The sequence below is a fragment of the Capricornis sumatraensis genome, chromosome 2, assembly GCF_032405125.1.
Source record: "Capricornis sumatraensis isolate serow.1 chromosome 2, serow.2, whole genome shotgun sequence".
In the NCBI taxonomy this organism is placed as follows: Eukaryota; Metazoa; Chordata; class Mammalia; order Artiodactyla; family Bovidae; genus Capricornis; species Capricornis sumatraensis.
This window is the reverse complement of record NC_091070.1, coordinates 169,996,371-170,017,428: the sequence shown is the minus strand read 5'-3', so window position 1 is coordinate 170,017,428 and position 21,058 is coordinate 169,996,371. Positions and strand designations below refer to the sequence as shown.

Sequence of the window (21,058 nt, the reverse complement as noted above, 5' to 3'; positions counted from 1 at the left end):
AGTTTCTCCCTTATACCTTTATATATTTAATTTTTAATTTGACCTATTTTTTAAAATTCATAGAAGGGCAGAATTAAGAGTAGAAAAGAGTGGCATTATTTGGTTCTAGAGAACATTAAAATAAAAATATAACTTGAGTTATTTCTTGCAGAGAAAAAAAATGAACAGAAAAAATAATAGGCTATTGGTGAGAAGACTTGGGCTTGAAAGTTAGTTCTGCCTCAGTTCAGTTAGTCGCTTCAGTTCAGTTCAGTTCAGTCACTCAGTCGTGTCTGACTCTTTGCGACCCTGTGAATCGCAGCACACCAGGCCTCCCTGCCCATCACCAACTCTCGGAGTTCACTCAGACTCACATCCATCAAGCCAGTGATGCCATCCAGCCATCTTGTCCTCTGTCGTCCCCTTCTCCTTCTGCCCCCAATCCCTCCCAGCATCAGACTCTCCCAATGAGTCAACTCTTCACATGAGGTGGCCAAAGTATTGGAGTTTCAGCTTCAGCATCAGTCCTTCCAATGAACATCCAGGACTGATCTCATTTAGGATGGACTGGTTGGATCTCCTTGCAGTCCAAGGGACTCTCAAGAGTCTTCTCCAACACCACAGTTCAAAAGCATCAATTCTTCGGTGCTCAGCTTTCTTCACAGTCCAACTCTCACATCCATACATGACCACTGGCTTTTGCAGTTCTGTGGAGTTTTCCTCTTTTTTATTTTCTTTTTTTTAATTTTAATTTTGTAAACCTATTATTTTTTTCTACATTTATTACTTTGTTTGCTTTTCCTGTTCTTTTCCCCTTGCAGTTAATCTTTAATATATATAAATCTTCATCTACGTCTATTTAACTTTGCATATCTAGTCTTTCTTTTTTTCTTTCCTTTCCTCCCAACATATTTTTTGGTTTTGTAGTCCTTGCTTTATTCCCCACTTGGCACCTTGCTTTAGCTTTGTTTTCAAGTTAGTGCTTAAGTTAGTCTTGTTCTTAACTGGTAAATATAATTTTTTATTTCCTTAGTTCACCAGGTCAACCTACTGTACTTTATTTTTGTTGGACTGTTTTCACTTTGCTTATGGGTGTATGTGTATTTGTGTATATTCCATCATTTTAATTATTATCTGACTGATTTTGTAACTGCCATTTGTCTGGGGTTCATCTTTGGTTTCTCAATTTTGGATATTTGTTTTAATCTCACTTAATACTGTAACAAACCACTTGTGGAATCTTTGTTCCTTCCCAGAGATCAAGCCATGAGCCTTTGGATAGGAGCACTAATTCCAAGACCCTAGACTACCAGAGAACTAACCCTAGGGAGTATCAAAGAGTGAGAACTCCCACAAAGGAAACCACTTGAACACAAGCCTCTGCATCATGCAACCATCAGTAACACCCTAAGCAGTATGCCTCATCTAAACAACAAACAAAACAAAAATACAAACCAAATCATCAGCAGACAGGATTACCACCCTCACTCAGCCTTGCCCATCAGAAGAAAAATAAACAAACTAACAAAGAAGCAAAAAAAAAAAAAAAAAACCAGCATAAATCTCACAAAGCTCACACACAAACCACTGGACCAGTCTCAGGAGGACAAAAACCAAAAGGAAGAAAGAATTCAAACTTCTTCAACGAAAAAACTAGAAACACATAAGTCCAAATAAATGAAGAGGAAATAGGCAAACTGCCTGAAAAAGAATCCAGAATAATGATAATAAAAATGATCAAAAACCTTGGGAAAAAAATGGAGAAAACACAAAAATCAATTAACAAAGACCTAGAAGAATTAAAGAATAAACATACAGTGACAAAACAATTACTGAAATTAAAAATACTCTAGAAGGAATCAATAGCAGAATATCTGAGGCAGAAGAACAAACCAGTAAGCTGGAAGATAAAATGGTGGAAATAACTTCTGAAGAGCAGAATAAAGTAAAAAGAATGAAAGGAGCTGAGGAAAGTCTGAGAGACATCTAGAACCATATCAAATGCACCAACATTCGAATTATAGAGGTCCCAGAAGAAGAAGAGAAAAAGAAAGGGTACGAGAAAATTTTGGAAGAGATTATAGTTGAAAATTTCTCCAACATGGAAAAGGAAATAGTCAAACAAGTCCAAGAGGCACAGAGTCCCATACAGGATAAACCCAAGGAGAAACATGTATCTAAACGCAAAGAAAGAATATTAAAAGCAGCAAGGGAAAAGTAACAAGTAACATACAAGGGAAACCCCATACACTTAACAGCTGATCTTGCAGAAGAAGCTCTGCAGGCCAGAAGGGAAAGGCAGGATATAGTTAAAGCAAATGAAAGGGAAAACTCCACAACCAATCTTACTGTACCCAGTGAGGATCTCATTCAAAATTGATGGAGAAATCAAAAGCTTTTCAGACAAGCAAAAGTTAAGAGAATTCAGTACCACCAAACCAGCTTTACAACAAATGTTAAAGGGACTTGTATAGTCAAGAAATACAAAAGAAAAAAAAAAAAAAGATCTACAAAATCAACCCCAAACAATTAAGAAAATTGCAATAGGAACATATATATCAATAATTACTTTAAATGTAAATGGATTAAATGCTCCAACCAAAAGATACAGACTGGCTGAATGGATATAAAAAAAAACATGACCCATATATATGTTGTATACAAGAACCCACTTCAGACCTAAAGACACACATAGGCTGAAAGTAAGAGGATGGAAAAATATATTCCATGTAAATGGGAAGTAAAAGAAAGCTAGAACAGCAATCCTTATTATCAGACAAAACAGACCTTAAAATAAAGATGACAAGAGATAAGGAAGGACACTACATAATGATAAAGAGATCAATCTAAGAGGCAGACATAACAATTGTAAATATCTATCCTCCAACATAGGAGCACCTCAATACATAAGACAAACACTAACAGATATAAAAGGAGAAGTTGACAACAACATAAATAAAAGTAGGAGACTTTAAACCCCATTCACACCAATGGATAGATCATCAATAAGGAAAACACAAGTCTTAAATGATATATTACAAGAGATGGATCTCACTGATATCTTCAGGACATTCCATCCAAATGCGAAAGAATACACCTTCTTCTCAAGTGCACATGAAACATTCTCCAGGATAGACCACAACTTGGGTCACAAATCAAAAGTCAGTAAATTTAAGAAAATTGAAATTGTATCAAGCATCTTCTCTGACCACAATGTTATGAGACTAGATATCAGTTACAAGAAAAAAAGCATAAGAAACACAAACACATGGAAATTAAACAACACATTTCTAAATCACCAACAGGTTACTAAAGAAATCAAAAGGGAAATCAAAAAATTTCTAGAAACAAATGACAATGAAAACATGACAACTCAAAACCTATGGGACACAGCAAGAGCAGTTCTAAGAGGGAAGTTTATAGCAATACAATCCTACCTCAAGAAACAAGAAAAACATCGAATAGAGAAGTTAACTTTTAAAACAACTGAAAAAGGAAGAACAACAAAAAGAAAATTAGTAGGAGGAAAGAAATCATAAAGATCCAAACAGAAATAAATGAAAAAGAAATGGAAGAAACAATAGTAAACATTAATAAGCCAAAAAGCTGGTTCTTTGAGAAGATAAACAAAATTGACAAACCTTTAGCCAGACTCATCAAGAAAAAAAAGTGAGAAGAATCCAATCAACAAAATTAGAGATGAAAAAGGAGAGGTTACAACAGACAATGCAGAAATGCAAACAATTATAAAACACTATTAGGAACAGCTATATGGCAATAAAATAGATCACCTGAAAGAAATGAACAGATTCCTAGAAAAGTTCAATTTTCCAAGATTAGCCAGAAAGAAATGGAAATTATGAACTCCCCCATCCCTGGGATTCTCCAGGCAAGAACACTGGGGTGGGTTGCCATTTCCTTCTTCAATGCATGAAAGTGAAAACTGAAAGTGAAGTCGCTCAGTCGTGTCCGACTCGTGGTGACCCCATGGGCTGCAGCCCACCCGGCTCCTCCGTCCATGGGATTTTCCAGGCAATAGTACTGGGGTGGGGTGCCATTGCCTTCTCTGTCAAATGGGTATATCTTTCCTTTTTACCTTTGCCTTTCACTTTTATTCTTTTCTCAGTTATTTCTAAGGCCTTCTCAGACAACCATTTTGCCTTTTTCTTGGGCATTTGCTTTTTCTTGGGGATGGTCTTGATCACTGCCTCCTGTACACTGTCATGAACCTCGGTCCATAGTTCTTCAGCCACTCTCATTCAGATCTAATCCCTTGAAACTATTTGTCACTTTCACTGTATAATCGTAAGGGATTTGATTTAGGTTATACCTGAATGGTCTAGTGGTTTTCCCTACTTTCTTCAATTTCAGTCTGAATTTGGCAATGTGGAGTTCATGATCTGAGCCACAGACAGCTCCCAGTCTTGTTTTTGCTGATTGTATAGAGCTTCTCCATCTTTGGCTGTAAAGAATATAATCAATCTGATTTCGGTGTTGACCATCTGGTGATGTCCATGTATAGAGTCTTCTCTTGTGTTGTTGGAAGACGGTGTTTGCTATGACCAGTGTGTTCTCTTGGTAAAACTCTGTTAGCCTTTGCCCTGCTTCTTTTTGTACTCCAAGGCCAAATTTGCCTGTTATTCCAGGTTTTTCCTGACTTCCTACTTTTGCATTTCAGTCCCCTATAATGTAAAGGACATCTTTTGGGGTGTTAGTTCTAGAAGGTCTTGTAGGTCATCATAGAACCGTTCTGCTTCTTCAGCATTACTGGTCAGGGCATAGCCTTGGATTACTGTGATACTGAATGGTTTGCCTTGAAAATGAACAGAGATCATTCTGTCGTTTTTGAAATTGCATCCAAGTACTGCATTTGGACTCTTTTGTTGACTACAAGGGCTACTCCATTTCTTCTAAGGAATTCTTGCCCACAGTTGTAGATATAACGGTCATCTGAGTTAAATTGGCACATTCTAGTCCAGTTTATTTCAGTTCAGTTCAGTTCAGTCATTCAGTTGTGTCTGACTCTTTGTGACCCCATGAATCGCAGCATGCCAGGCTTCCCTGTCCATCACCAACTCCCGGAGTCCACCCAAACCCATTTCCATTGTGTCGGTGATGCCATCCAACCATCTCATCCTCTATTGTCCCCTTCTCCTCCTGCCCTCAATCTTTCCCAGCATCAGGGTCTTTTCAAATGAGTCAGCTATCCACATCAGGTGGCCAAAGTATTGGAGTTTCAGCTTCAACATCAGTCCTTCCAATGAACACCCAGGACTGATTTCCTTAAGGATCGACTGGTTGGATCTCTTTGCAGTCCAAGGGACTCTCAAGAGTCTTCTCCAACACCACAGTTCAAAAGCATCAATTCTTTGGTGCTCAGCTTTCTTGACAGTCCAACTCTCACATCCATACATGACCACTGGAAAAACCATAGCCTTGACTAGATGGACCTTTGTTGGCAAAGTAATGTCTCTGCTTTTGAATATGCTATCTAGGTTGGTCATAACTTTCCTTCCAAGGAGTAAGCGTCTTTTAATTTCATGGCTGCAATCACCATCTGCAGTGATTTTGGAGCTCAAAAAATAAACTGTGACACTGTTTCCACTGTTTCCCCATCTATTTCCCTTGAAGTGATGGGACCAGATGCCATGATCTTCATTTTCTGAATGTTGAGCTTTAAGCCAACTTTTTCCACTCTCCTCTTTCACTTTCATCAAGAGGCTTTTGAGTTCCTCTTTGCTTTCTGCCATAAAGGTGGTGTCATCTGCATATCTTAGGTTATTGATATTTCTCCTGGCAATCTTGATTCCAGTTTGTGTTTCTTCCAGTCCAGCGTTTCTCATGATGTACTCTGCATATAAGTTAAATAAGCAGGGTGTCAATATACAGCCTTGACATACTCCTTTTCCTATTTGGAACCAGTCTGCTGTTCCATGTTCTGTTCTAACTGTTACTTCCTGACCTGCATACAGGTTTCTCAAGAGGCAGGTCAGGTGGTCTGGTATTCCCATCTCTTGAAGAATTTTCCACATTTTCTTGTGATCCACACAGTCAAAGGCTTTGGCATAGTCAATAAAGCAGATTTAGATGTTTTTCTAGAACTCTCTTGCTTTTTCCATGATCCAGCAGATGTTGGCAATTTGATCTCTGGTTCCTCTGCCTTTTCTAAATCCAGCTTGAACATCTGGAAGCTCATGGTTCATGTATTGCTGAAGCCTGGCTTGAAGAATTTTGAGCATTACTTTACTAGCATGTGAGATGAGTGCAATTGTGCAGTAGTTTGAGCATTCTTTGGCATTACCTTTCTTTGGGATTGGAATGAAAACTGACATTTTCCAGTCCTGTGGTCACTGCTGAGTATTCCAAATTTGCTGGCATATTGAGTGCAGCACTTTCACAGCATCATCTTTTAGAATCTGAAATAGCTCAACTGGAATTCCATCGCCTCCACTATTTTTGTTCGGAGTGATGTTTCCTAAGGCCCATTTAACTTTGCATTCCAGGATGTCTGCCTCTAGGTGAGTGGGAGTGATCACACCTTCATGATTATCTTGGTCGTGAAGATCTTTTTTGTACAGTTCTTCTGTGTATTCTTGCCACCTCTTCTTAATATCTTCTGCTTCTTTTAGGTCCATACCATTTCTGTTCTTTATTGAGCCCATCTTTGCATGAAATATTCCCTTGGTATCTCTAATTTTCTTGAAGAGATCTCCAGTCTTACCCATTCTATTGTTTTCCTCTATTTCTTTGCATTGATCACCGAGGAAAGCTTTCTTATCTCTCCTTGCTATTCTTTGGAACTCTGCATTCAAATGGGTATATCTTTGTTTTTCTCCTTTGCTTTTCACTTCTCTTCTTTTCACAGCTATTTGTAAGGCCTCCTCAGACAGCTATTTTGCTTCTTTTCATCTTTTTCTTGGGGATGGTCACTGATTCCTAAAATGTCTATGCTCACTCTTGCCAACCTCCTGTTTGACCACTTCCAATTTACCTTGATTCATGGGCCTAACTTCCAGGTTCCTATGCAATATTGTTCTTACAGCATCAGACTTTACTTCCATCACCAATTACATCCACAACTGGGTTTGTTTTTGCTTTGGCTCCTTTTCTTCATTCTTCCTGGAGTTATTTCTCCACTGATCTCCAGTAGTGTATTGGGCACCTTCCAACCTGGGGAGTTTATCTTTCAGTGTTTTATCTTTTTGCCTTCTCATACTGTTCATGGGGTTCTCAAGGCAAGAATACTGAAGCAGTTTGCCATTCCCTTCTCCAGTGGACCACGTTTTGTCAGAACTCTCCACCATGACCCATCCGTCTTGGGTAGCCCTATGTGGCATGGCTCATATTTTCATTGAGTTAGATAAGTCTGTTGTCCATGTGATCAGTTTTATTCATTTTCTGTGATTGTGGTTTTCATTCTGTCTGCCCTCTGATGATAAGAGGCTTATAGAAGCTTCCTGATGGGAGAGACTGACTGTGGGGGAAACTGAGTCTTGTTCTGATGGGTGGGGCCATGCTCAGTAAATCTTTAATACAATTTTATGTTGACAGGTGGGGCTGTGTTCCTTCCCTGTTGTTTGATCTGAGGCCAAACTATGGTGGTGGTAATAAAGATAATGGCACCTACCTCTCTCATCCCCAGTTTCTTCATACTTAAAGTGATATCAGTATATATATCTCAAGGCTGTGTTCATGATTAGAAATGAAGCATGAAAAATATATGGCATTTGATAAACAGAAATGGTAGCATATGTTACTATTAAAAAAAAAAAAAAAGAATTTCAATCTTACTTTGGAAGAACTAGTGAAAAAGGTCATTTTTACAGTGAGGCCAGGATAGCAAAGTTCAAAGAGGTGGGGACAGCATACTAGAGTGGTGTTCAGGAAAGGGCTGTTCCAGTTTGCTCATCACCCTCAACCCTCCCCATGTCTCACCCCTCTCTCTACCTCTCTGACTGGCTATGATTGGTGCTTAACTGGAATCTCTCTCATTACGGTGACCACATATAAAAAAATCACTTTCTTAACTACAGTATATGGAATATTTCTCACATCCATTCCCTTTTAATTCTCAAGGCTATCAAATTCTTTTAGGGCCTTCATGTCTTTGTCCTGGGTTATTCACTTTCTTAAATAATTTCTCTGACTATGGTTTCCTTTTCAGCCTAGCCATTTTATTGAGTTGGTCAAAAAGTTCACTCAGGATTTCCATTAACGTTTTATAGAAAAAAATCTAGCGAACTTATTGGACAACCTGATAAATATTACTGATAGTTGATTTTCCTGAATTTCAGTTGGATTTCTGTCACTCTGCCTCAGAAACACTTAATAGCTCCCTAGTACCTATGAACTAAAACTCAGACTTCCCAGTCATTCAAAAACATCCATGATCAAGGCCTGATTTACCTTTCCTGACTTACTTCTTTGTCCAGCAGTCAAATAACTTATTACTCCCTAGATACAGCCACACTATCTTTTCTTACCTTTTCCTCCAGGAGAAATGCTTGTCTTCCCATCTCTGCTTATCTAAGTTTCAACTCAAATGTTCTCTATGCCTTCAAAGTCTTTTCTTGTCTTCTTCTATGAACCGTCTCTCTATCTTCTGAATTACATTCTACTTCCTTCAGTTCAGTTCAGTCTCTCAGTCGTGTCCGACTCTTTGCGACCCCATGAATTGCAGCACGCCAGGCCTCCCTGTCCATCACCAACTCTGGGAGTTCACTCAGACTCACATCCATTGAGTCGGTGATGCCATCCAGTCATCTCACCTTCTGTCATCCCCTTTTCCTCCTGCCCCAATCCCTCCCAGCATCAGAGTCTTTCCCAATGAGTCAACTCTTCGTATGAGGTGGCCAAAGTACTAGATTTTCAGCTTTAGCATCATTCCTTCCAAAGAATACCCAGGGCTGATCTTCTTTAGAATGGACTGGTTGAATCTCCTTATCCCTCCCCAAAGCAACCTGAGCAATGGAATGTAATTCTGTATCTTTTTGTTTTGCAACTCTCTCAGTGCCTGGAATGTTTTACATATTATTGATGTTCATTTGCTAAGTGGTGTCTGACTCTGCGACCCCAAGAACTGCAGCAAACCAGGTTCCTCTGTCCTCCACTATTACCCAGAGTTTGCTCAAATTCATATCCATTGAATCAGTGATACTATCTAAACATCTCTTTCTCTGCAGCCGCCTTCTCCTTTCGCCCTCATTCTTCCCCAGCATCAGGGTCTTTTCCAATGAGTTGGCTCTTGGCATCAGGTGGCCAAAGCACTGGAGCTTCATCATCAGTCCTTCCAGTGAATATTCAGGGTTGATTTCCTTTAGGATTGACAGGTTTGATCTCCCTACAGTCCATGGGATTCTCAAGAGTCTTCTCCAGGACTATCAATTCTTTGGCGCTTAGACTTTTTTATAGTTCAGCTCTCACATCCATACATGACTACTGGAAAAAGCCCAGCTTTGACTAGATGGACCTTTGTTGGCAAAGTAATGTTTCTGCTTTTTAATATGCTCTCTAGGTTTGTCATAGCTTTTTTTCTAAGGAGCAAGTGTATTATATGAAATTATTTTTAACTAAGTAAATAAGCAAATTAAAAGTCTTTTGGATACAAATTTTTATGAAAGGAAAATGACAAAACAGACTAGGAAACAGGGATACATTTTCCTGATTACTCATATAAGCAATCCCCAGCCAGGCAGAGTGAACATTTGCCTTTTGTCCCCTACTAGCTGCTCAGTACTTGCTATGTTTGGAGAAAGCCTCACATAAGAACAAAAAGGCCACCAGGCATTATAAAACTTAGAAGGAACTCACTTTCCCAGTCCCTCTAACAACTAGAACATGGCACCTAACCTAGATCTGGCCCAACAGCTGAAACCATGTGGGGCTCTGAATGAGTTGTTGGTGGCACAAAGAAGCAGAGAGAGGGGAGAATCCACTCTAGCGGCTCTGATTGCAGCAGCGATGCATAGTGTCTGGGGGTAGCAGTGGCATCTGGGCCAGTAGGACAAGCCATGTCATCCAATGCTCAGCATCGGCAGCCACGATGCTGTCATGGAAGTAGTGCTCATGATGTTGGCCGAGTTTCTTGGAGTCCAGCTCCACTTTGTTCTGTCTCTTCTCTGTGGTGGGATCTCCAGCATTCCCAGCAGCTCAGTCAGTTTCACAGATGCCGGTCAGTAAGTCCATTTCCTGCTATGTCAACCAGGGTCAGGTCGTGCTGCTGGTCACCCCTCACCCTGGACTGAGGCACCAGGCTTGCAACGCTGTTGGAGGACCCTGCTACACCAAGCAACACTGTCTCAGCTATGTTTGCATCCTCATTATTACTTATCATTAAAAGTTAATGGCCTTATATCCTATCTTCATTAAGTTTTAGATAAACATGCTTTAAAGTCAGACTGCATGTGAATTTCTATAAATGTTATCATTTATTTTTCCTAAACAAATAAGTCTAAACTAGAACTTGCCATCAGAATACCTGTTATTCATTGAAATTCCAAAACATACCAAAATAGAAAAATGATCCCTATACTAAATGTTCTCAAGATTGGGTCACTTCTATTTTTGTAGCAACAGTTATATTTTACACCTCTGATATGCCTATAAACTCAGAATTTCTCTGTGTGTCCATAATGAATCATTTCTCATGAAAACCATCATTATTTATAAGTAATCCAGATAAAGAACATGCTTTTTGTGTTTAAAAGCATGGACTTTATGTCATGAGGTCAAATCCCAGGCTGCTGTGAAATCTTGAACAAATTACTATTAAATCCCTTATGCATCAGTTTGTTCATCTTTAAAATGAAAATAACAAAAGCACTGATGAAAAGATTGAGATATGATACACATAAAATGGTTAAAATAGTGCCTGACTCTTAGTAAAAGTAAAAAGTGAAAGTGAAGTCGCTCAGTTGTGTCCAATTCTTTGCGACCCCATAGACTGTAGCCTACCAGGCTCCTCTGTCCATGGGATTTTCCAGGCAATAGTACTGGAATGGATTGCCATTTCCTTCTCCAGAGGATTTTCCCAACCCAGGGCTCGAACCCGGGTCTCCTGCATTGTAGACAGATGCTTTACTGTCTGAGCCACCAGGGAAGTCCTACCTGACTCTTGGAAGATCCATTGAATTGTCTGCTTTTATTACATTCTGAGAATCTCCTATAGAGGAAAACTATTAAAATGTGGGACAGTCATTTGTGCTATTAATCAAATTAAATTCTCATTCCTTCTAGCACATGGAACCCCCTACCTCCCTTGTGGTTGGGTGGGGCCACATTTCTATCCAGACAATGAACAAGTCAAGTGAATTAGAATTTAAATGGGAGGATGAGATTCTCTAGTACATCCTTTCCCTCTGGCACGGCAACTAGAACTGTTGAATATGGTGGAGCGTGGAGGACTAGAGTAATTAAAATGAGCAGAGCCTCTCTGCAGCCCTGAGATGGAAATGTCACATAAGCAAAAGATAAGCCTTTGCTGGTTCAAGCCACTGGTGTTTTACCGATGGCTTGTTCCAAAAGCATAAACTTGACTATCCTGAGTAATGCAGAAAGTAAGGCAATTATCCGGATATTTCAATTAAATGTTACTCTCTATTCAAGTGAATGACATCCTCAGGAATATGTAGAATGGGATAATATATAGTGGGATAAAGAATAATTTCAAGGATGCTTTCTAAGTCCATGATGTCTGCAAATATCTGCCTTGTCTTGAGGGAGGAAAGGAACAGGCTGAGCTGACTCCATCTTGACAAAGAAGGAAACTCCATCTTGCACTTTCAGTGAGCTTTGGACCAGGTGCCTGGTAGCCATGGGGATAACGTACCTACAGCTAAACTGGCCTCCCAGACTGATAAACACCAGATTCCATACCAAGATTTCCCGTCGCCAAAAAGAATGTAATAATCCCCTATGTAGTCAATCACCTTTGTAATCCTTATGGCACCCATTGATGTAGGCTACAATGTATAACCAGCTGACCCTTCCGATGATGAATCATGGCTGTAACCTGATTGTATCTCGCTTTAACACTTTCCAGGATAGGTTTAAGCACTGCGGGGATGTGGGCTTGAGCAGTACACTTAAGGTATATAAGAATTTCACAAAGGTCAGTCGGGGTCCTTGGCTAAGAGGAGACTCTGCCTTGGGCCTGCTGGTGTGATAAACTGAACTCCACTATCTGCATTGTCCTTCTGAGTGAGTTCGTTTCCCAGAACACATGGCTATAACAGTCTCAGTCTTCCTTTTGGGGTCTGACGCTCCATTCTGAAGATTTTTGGAAATCACTCTCAAGTTGTCCCTTTTTAAATATGGCACAATACCCTAGGATAAGTAATACATAAATCATCAAATCTTTATACATCCAAGTGAATGGATTTATCTGATCTATTTCCAGGAAGAAAATCCGGGCAGCAATAGAGTTATGTTGGAAGATAAACTTGGAAGATCTTCCTGACTTAAAATTCAGAAAAGAATTATATGTATGGGTAAAATCATGGAGGCTGTTTAACTATGGAAATAATTATCTGAGATTCACATTTACTTTTTATTAAGACAGACCATGCCAGCTATAGGAACTATTGAAGTACAGCCTCAGTAACCTTTCCAAGGGCACTTAATAAGCCATTGCACAGTTCCTGTCTGACTCCCTTAGAATTTCATCACTATATGCTGTTTTTCAGTCAGTTCAAAAGCAAGGGGCCAAGAATGGTTGATGAGAAAGAGGCAACAAAGAAGGCATAGAAAGGAGAAGAAACGAAGACTGGAAAGGTGGACAGTAAATCCCTTCCAATCACATTTCTAAGAACAGGTTACACCACAGAGCCCTGTATCCTTCCTTTTGTTTAAGTAGGCTTAGATTTATTTCTGTTTCCACCTGGAGAGTCCTAACTAACCTATGTGCTTTATCCCTAGGTCCACTATTTACCTGCTCTTTAAATTTCAGCAATAGCTAACATCTTTGTGCCTTAGGTTTCTTCTTTGTAAAGTTGTAAAAGGAGTTTCTGTTAGAATTAAGTAAAACAAAGAATGCAAAGTGTTTAACCCAGGACTTAGCATACAGCAGACATACAATAAGTGTTAGCTGCTACCATTATTTTCATCACCTCATTTTCAGTTCTAATGGGGTCTTTTTGTCAGGGGACTGGCAAAAGCCCTGGTTACATTATTTCTGAAACTGTGTGTAAATTAGTCACGGAAGATCTTATACATCACAGCAAGCAGGCGTCTATGTTTTTTATAATTCTGTTGGAATGCCAAGTTAACATATCAGTTGCTCACCTAAATTATTGTTAGATTTTTAAATCTCCCATCTAGTTAATCTCATAATCTTCTCTGAAAATTGAAGGTTGGACTTAAGCTGGGCCAAATGAAGAGAATTACCTTAACACATTTATGATGAGTCCTGAAAATCTGTATTGCTTTCCATTCTGTATAAACTGTATCAACACATACTTCAGAAAGCTACTTCCAATCTTGTTTTCTGAACACCCCTCAGATGCCCTAGTACTTATAGCCCTATAACTCCAAATTATAAGATGCAATGAAACACATGTGTTTTAAAGTCCTTCTTCTTTTTTTTTTTTTAAATTTTAAAGCCCACTTCTAGTTACAGTCACTTTGCTAATGTCTAATCTTCCTTAAAAACAAGTTGACCTACGTGGTCTCTATCCTTCAGACTCTTAGCCCTGGATTATGATAAGATCTGGCTGTAGCAGGAGGAGAGATTTAGAAATAGTGACCTCATCAGTTTTCCATTATGGGAAATCACCCTGCTTACACCTATTTCTGTATTATGCGTGTGTGTGTGCTCAGTCGTGTCCGACTCTTTGCGACCCCATGGATTCCTCTGTCCGTGGAATTCTCAAGGCAAGAATAGCGGAGCGGGTTGCCATTTCCTACTCAGAGGATCTTCTTAATCCAGGGATCAAACCCATGTCTCATTTGTCTCCGGCATTGGCAGATGGATTCTTTATCACTGCACTAGCTGGGAAGCCTCATTTGTGCATTTAACTTGTTAGCAACTCGGGGACAGGGACTATACCGTATTAATCTTTATGTCTCAGAATTTAGCACAGTGTATGATACACCAGTTGGAACTCAAGAAGTGTCTGCTAACCCAAATTAAACTTTAGAGTGCAAAATATGGTCTGATCAGATGTTCTCATCATGGAAGTTGCTAATCGATGTGACTTTGGAAGCAAAACTAGCTTCATCCAAGAGGGTACTATTTAGCATAATAAACTAAACTTGACAGGCATTCCCAGTGCAAGCACCAATTTAGAATGATTTACTCAGGAAAAAAATAAATGACAGCTGCCACAAGATACATACACCACCTGTGCAACTTGGCTACTCCAGTGTCTGACTTGACTTTGGCTTCCAATCAGAAGAGTATAGAAAAGTAGGGTTGGCAAGAATCTGAGAGATTAGCTACCCAATATCCCATTTTAAGGACAGCAATGCTGAGCCCCAGGAGTAATAAGTAACTGGCCTCAAGCATGAAGCTAGTTAGTGCCAGAGGTAAGGGTCAGCTTTCCAGTCTTCCCACAATACCAAATAGTTTACAAAACATACACTTACTAGTTTGTCACTAAAGACATTATTTGCATGCAGCATAGGCAGTGGTTCAACTCTGGTTGAATATTAGAATCCTGCAGGTTTTAAAGAGGATGCATGCCTGGATCCCACCCTTAGGAATTCTAATAGTGTAGCTGGATTCCCTGTCAATTTCAGCAATAATAATTTCTACTATTTCAAAAACAATTGCCTTTAAAAGAACATCCAGAATTTTTGTTGTTAGGAGGGGTTCTTGTTAGAGAAACATATCCTGAAAAACTAAGAAACAGACTCCAGGGTCAGTAGACCTGGACCGTGACTGTCATGAACTGGCTTCATATTAAAACTACGACCAAAAGAAAGAGCAGATGATTACATCTTTCATGGACAAAGGCGGGGTATGATATCTAAGCACTGATGAATTCAAAGTTTTTATTGAGCATCTACTATGCAGTGGTACTATGTGAGGTACTAAGGATACAACTGTGAAAATAGACAAGGTCATGGCCCTCATGGAGCTTATCTGCAGAACTCTCTGATAGAAAGGTATCTATAGCACTTGTAAGGCGAGCAATTCTATTATAGGTCAAGTTATTTACAAAGACAGGGATCCTGAAGCAGCATGATGTGAACAGAAAAGCATGCACTTCCCCACTGATAATTGTAATGTCTGGGAATGAATAATGAGACAGCATTTCAGACAGCGCTACCTTTGCTGTGTATGCCCAGAAACTTAATCTCATAGGTCAGGTGGCAGAATTTAAAGTATGCAGTCCTGAAGCTTGTTAAAAACGCAAATTTATAGACAGCATCCCCAGAGACTCTGATTCAGTAGTCTGGAATGGAACCCTTGGAGCTGCCTTTTTAACAAATATGCAAGGAAATCTCAAACAGGTGGTGAGGAACTCTGCTGCCAATGAAACACGATGGTCTCAAGGGCAGCTAGACATTTTAGAAAGATCATGGTCTTACACTTAGGCCTCTGGGATCCAGTCAGATTCAGCTCCCTCTCTACCATTCCCCACCACTTCCTCTATAACTCGTGTTCAAGCCTAGCATTCCCTTCAAACACCCAGAACTCATGCCAACAGAAGCAGAAACAACAAAGAAATTAGATGAATCCTCCAGAGATTAAGAAGTGTTTTTTTCTATACTGTGCAGTCAAGTCAAGGGGAACTGGGGCATAAATAGAGAATCCCATGGGAAAAAATCCAGACCTATTTTACAGAGTTGCAAAGCATCTCCAGTGAAAAGAGTCAATCCAACAACCTTAGGTAAACACTGACTTAAATTAAAAACTTGCAGTTGAATATGTTAGTTTCTGTACCTTATACTATCAAAGAAGAAACAAAGCAAATACCTGGAGAGTCAATAAAGCCATTAAAAATTCTGGTCACTTCTATAAAACCTCAGTGTTTTTTTCCCCCCCAAGCCATCTTGATTACTAGCCAGACTGATGAACTGTGTTTCTAACCATTAAAAAATCATCAGTCTACTGTGGCATACTGTATAGTGAGATTGATTGGGTTATAATTTTTTTTTAAATGTGAGTTACCAAGTCATTATTTCAATATTGTTTAAAAATTAATTAGAACTTCTCAGAAATGTTTTATAATATCAAGGTTTAATTAACTTATTTATTTAAAAGATCCGTAATGTGACCCTCTTTGCAGAAAGGCTGTGGATTTTTCAGCATTTAATAGTCTAGTGGGAAAGAAAGGGAGCAGATTTTTACTTTTATTGAAGAGCCAAAATACAGTCATTGTCTTTTTATCACTTTAATAGTTCTTTGTGTTGCAGGTAAAGCATTACTAATTCATGTCCAGTGAGAAATACACAAGATTTTTGACGGTATAGCAAAAACTAAAAGATAAAAACAACCATCTGAAGGAAAGAAGAGGAATAGGTGAGACCTTTAGATGAAAACATATAATTCAAATAAATAGTCAAAAGTAGAGCTTGTTTATTTCCTATCAAAAAGGAATGTCTCTGTCTCAAATTCATTCCTTGTTTTGGAAAATTATTTCACAACATAGAATTTTCAGAGCATTCCTGCCTTCATTTTATTCCAGCATATGTGTAGACACTTGCCATTTAGGGTATGTGATGTCAAGCCAGTTCTCATCAATAAGAAAAACGGAATTCTCTCTTGACCCCTTTCCCATTCGTTTTAGTGAGCAATTTTTATAAAGCATTAAATCAAGCTGAAATCTTCTTGTCAGTTTGGATCTGTCCTCAACTGCTCTAAACCCCTTCATAATCCATTTCTCATGCTGCTTGGTGAATTGTCTTGAAATGACTCTTTACTAATCATCATCTTAGCAGCAAAAGCTACTGTTTTGATACAAATGGAATGGTGGTGCAAATATTCTTTATAGTAAACCCAGCTTTGGGTCCTGCCACTGTTCATCTGAAACTATCACAACATTGTTAATCAGTTATACACCACTGCAAAAGTTAAAAGTTCAAAAATAAATAAATAAACCCAGCTTGTTTTTATCCCACAGTGAGATGGTCTCAACTAATGCCCTCCAGACATTTTCTGTAGCTCACACAGGGAAACAGTCACCTCTGCCTCACTCCCTTAAACAGAGGGAAGGTGTCTTTCCTTAGGCTCCTCCTCTTTTATATATATTCTCTAAACTCTCTTGTTTATGAACAAAATATTGCTCCTTAAGTTCTCCAAAATGTTAACATATTATGTCTACCATGTCACACATTCCGAAGCTGACATTACTATTATTTCACATGATTACCAACTGACTCCAGGAAGAGTCATTTCCAGAGAGTGGTTCATTGTTTTCTACGAAACGGGTGAAATTCCTGCTTGGAGATACTGTTTCTGTGTGACTTCACTACTGGGATTATCCCAACCCCACTTGGTAATGTTCTTAAATGACTAGGTGGACTCCTAAAAGTGCACCGCCATTAATACTTCAAAGGGTTTTCAGAGAGCTCTCTTCACTTGAAAAATGTGAAGATCCACTCCCCTCAGAAAATATTATTATGCCATTTTGTGAACATTGTCACCAATAGTAAGACGCAACAAAGTAAGCAACTGTTGCTGCGTCGCTTCAGTCGTGTCCGACTCTGTGTGACCCCATAGATGGCAGCCCACTAGGCTCCTCTGTCCCTGGGATTCTCCAGGCAAGAATACTGGAGTGGGTTGCCATTTCCTTCTCCAATGCACGAAAGTGAAAAGTGAAAAGTGAAAGTGAAGTCGCTTAGTCGTGCCCAACTCTTAGCGACCCCATGGACTGCAGCCTACCAGGCTCCTCCGTCCATGGGATTTTCCAGGCTAGAGTACTGGAGTGGGTTGCCATTTTAGTATGGATTTAAACTGAGAGCTCTGCCTGTGGAGATCTGGTTCAGCCTCATCCTTCTCCCCACCCACGTGAACACAGCCAGGTCAAAGTAAACCGCTTCACCCAAACTTATGAGCTCCTTCCCTCCTACCTTTTGGGACCGTGGCTCTATTATTTCTTCCTTTAGACTCACTCTCTCCCTCTGCATTGCTTTCCTATCCAAAAATAATCTCTCTCTGACCCTGATTTTCCCTTTAAATAACTATCGCATCTCTCCTGCCCCCACTTCACAAATGAGAGGCAAATGCTCAATAAATATTTATGGATTAAATGGCGGAAAAAAAACCTCTATTTCCCTATTGCTTCATCTCACATTCATTCCTCATTCCACTGCAAACTAATGAAACTACTCAGTCCACTCCTCTACTAAAACTGGTCTCCAGAGGTGGCCAGGAGCTTTCTAATTTAAAAAATCCATGAGTTCTCCTTATTCTTCATGCTAGTTGACCTTCATGCAGCACCTGACATTGTTAACCAACCCTTATTATTAATACTCCTTTCCTCAAGTTTTCTTGCAATATACCAAGGCTTCTCTTATTTATGTCACCAATCCTCCCCAACGGAGAAGGCAATGGCACCCCACTCCAGTACTCTTGCCTGGAAAATCCCATGGATGGGGGAGCCTGGAAGGCTGCAGTCCATGGGATCGCTGAGGGTCAGACACAACTGAGCGACTTCACTTTCACTTTTCACTTTCATGCATTGGAGAAGGAAATAGCAACCCACTCCAGTGTTCTTGCCTGGTCCCAGGGATGGGGGAGCCTGGTGGACTGCCGTCTATGGGGTCACACAGAGTCGGACACGACTGAAGCGACTTAGCAGCAGCAGCAATCCTCCCGAAACTCATTGATAACACATGTTCTCTACCCTTCTTTTTGACTCTATACCTCTTCCAATAGAAGATTTCAACCAGTGACACAGTTTCAAATACTCTGTCAGCATCATCCAAACATAATTTTAGTTCTCATTTTTCTTCTATCTCTCAGATTCCCCTTTCTAAATGGCTTTTGAACCATTCCTCATAGATGTCATGTTGGCACCTCAAACACAGTAGAACCAAACCAGAACTCAATCTTCCCTCCTTCCCATTGCTAAGTTTGCCTCTCTTCTGTCCCCACCTTTAAGGTATAGCAGCACCACCCTCCCAGTCATGATGTTAGCAATTTTAGAGTGCTTCTGGAGGTTAGCATCCTCAGTACCTGTAACTTCTTCTCAGCTTCAAATCCTGATGACACTGTCTCTGAAACATTTCTTGATTCTGCCCCATAATTTCCATCCCCCTTGCTACTGTCTTAGTTTAAATTTTTCATAATCTCTCAGTAAGACCATTACAAAAGCATATTAATGGCGCTGCCACCCTCACCATTGTCCAATCCATTTTTTCCCCATAACATCAAGACTAAGGTCTCTGGAGTAGGATTGTCTGTCATCTTTGTATTTCCCTGCACAACCACTGAATACATGTTTGTGGAACTGAACTTCTACTGCCAGCAATTATCTTCCTAAAACAGAAATCTGATACTATAAATACACTGCCCCCAAATCTTCAATGACTCTTAACACAGAATAAAAGCAGAAACTCCTCAGCATGCCATTCAGAGTCCTCTGGGGCCTGCCCTGAACCTGCTACTATGCCTCAGTTCCCATCTACTTGCCACTCTAGCCACACACACTGTTCACTCTTTTTTCTTTTATTTCTAGAATTCACTCTGTATTACTTATATCTATGGCTTGGGATGTCTGTTTTATAGCTCTGCCTATTGAAATTCATGTAACTTTTAAGGTCAAAATAAAAGTCTACTTCTTCATTAAAGTAAAGGAAGAGATGCTTTCCCTCTCTCTGTACCCCAGCACTTAATAGCACCTTAGAGCACACAGCGCCATGTACCCTGCATTACAGACATGGACACCTAGGTTCCCCAACTAGACTGGAGCAGGCTCGCCAAGGACACCATAAATCCCCCACTATGCTTATGTCACTGCCTCATAATAGAAAGCATTCAATAAAAGGATTACTAAAGTGACCCAGTAACTCTTCTGTCACCTCATTTTACAAGAGCCCAGTTAAATAATTCTAATACTATCCTTCCTAGGGCTTCCCTGATGGCTCAGCAGTAAAGAATCCACCTATCAATGTAGGAGATCTGGGTTTGATCCCTGAGTCGAGAAGATGCTCTGGAGAAGGAAATGGCAACCTGCTTCAGTATTCTTGCCTGGGAAATCCCATGGACAGAGGAGCCTGGTGAGCCACAGTCCATGGGATTGCAAAGAGCTGGACACAACTTAGCTACTAAACAACAACAATCCTCCATGCTACAGGCACATTTGGCCCATAATAGTAAATGTATTCTGTCTACCCTAAGCTACCCCCACCCCCAAAAGGCGCTGCTAATACATGGTGCTAGAGTTTTAGTCAACTGAAATACATGTTCATTAACAAAAATATTTTAATATATTAATTAAAATATCTATGCAAAGGAAATGATACATATGTGGTTTTAATATGAAAACTAAGAATCTTGTCAAGAAACATGGTTTTGAAGCATTAGTCTTTTACATCATGAGTCTGATCTTTGGGAAGAAAAGGAGCCCCTTTCCTAAGGCTGTCCATTCCAAGGCCCCTGCCATGATCCCTGATTCCAGTTTCTTACACCAAAAGGATATCACGATGGTGGCTGTCGGTGCTTTTCTAATGGATTTACTTCTCTATATACAACAAGGGGTGATTACCAACCAAGAAAACTGGGAAACTATGCTCTATAAATTCTCCTCTTTCATCTATGTTTGTCTTTATATCAGCACCTAACTACAACAGCGGTCCCCCTAAAGGGGTCCCATGGATAAGTGAGATGGCCACAACTAGAGGTAGCTCATCTGCATTTTATATTTGCCTGCAACTGTGGTAGGCTTCACATACCCACATGGAGCTGATGAAAAAGAGAACTTCACTCCTCTATGTCAGGTAAAGGTGCTTCATGCTCATAACAGTAAACTCACAGGTGATTTCTTTCCTTCACTGGTTCATGAGAATCTAAGTCTGAAACCCAACGTTGGAGTAACTAGGAGTGAAAAACTTGGCTTAAAGCTCAACATTTAGAAAACGAAGATCATGACATCTGGTCCCATCACTTCATGGGAAATAGATGGGGAAACAG

The 21,058-nt window shown here is 39.8% G+C and overlaps 1 protein-coding gene across 1 annotated transcript in view; it reads right to left on the bottom strand.

Moving 5' to 3' along the window:
• Nucleotides 1-9,991, bottom strand: part of SLC44A5 (solute carrier family 44 member 5) — a 248,593-nt gene extending 238,602 nt beyond the window's left edge. Inside the window, exon 1 of the mRNA XM_068961184.1 lies at nucleotides 9,829-9,991. Coding sequence (XP_068817285.1) covers nucleotides 9,829-9,991 — 163 coding nt within the window. The remainder of the gene's footprint in view (nucleotides 1-9,828) is intronic.
• Nucleotides 9,992-21,058: the final 11,067 nt, after the last annotated feature.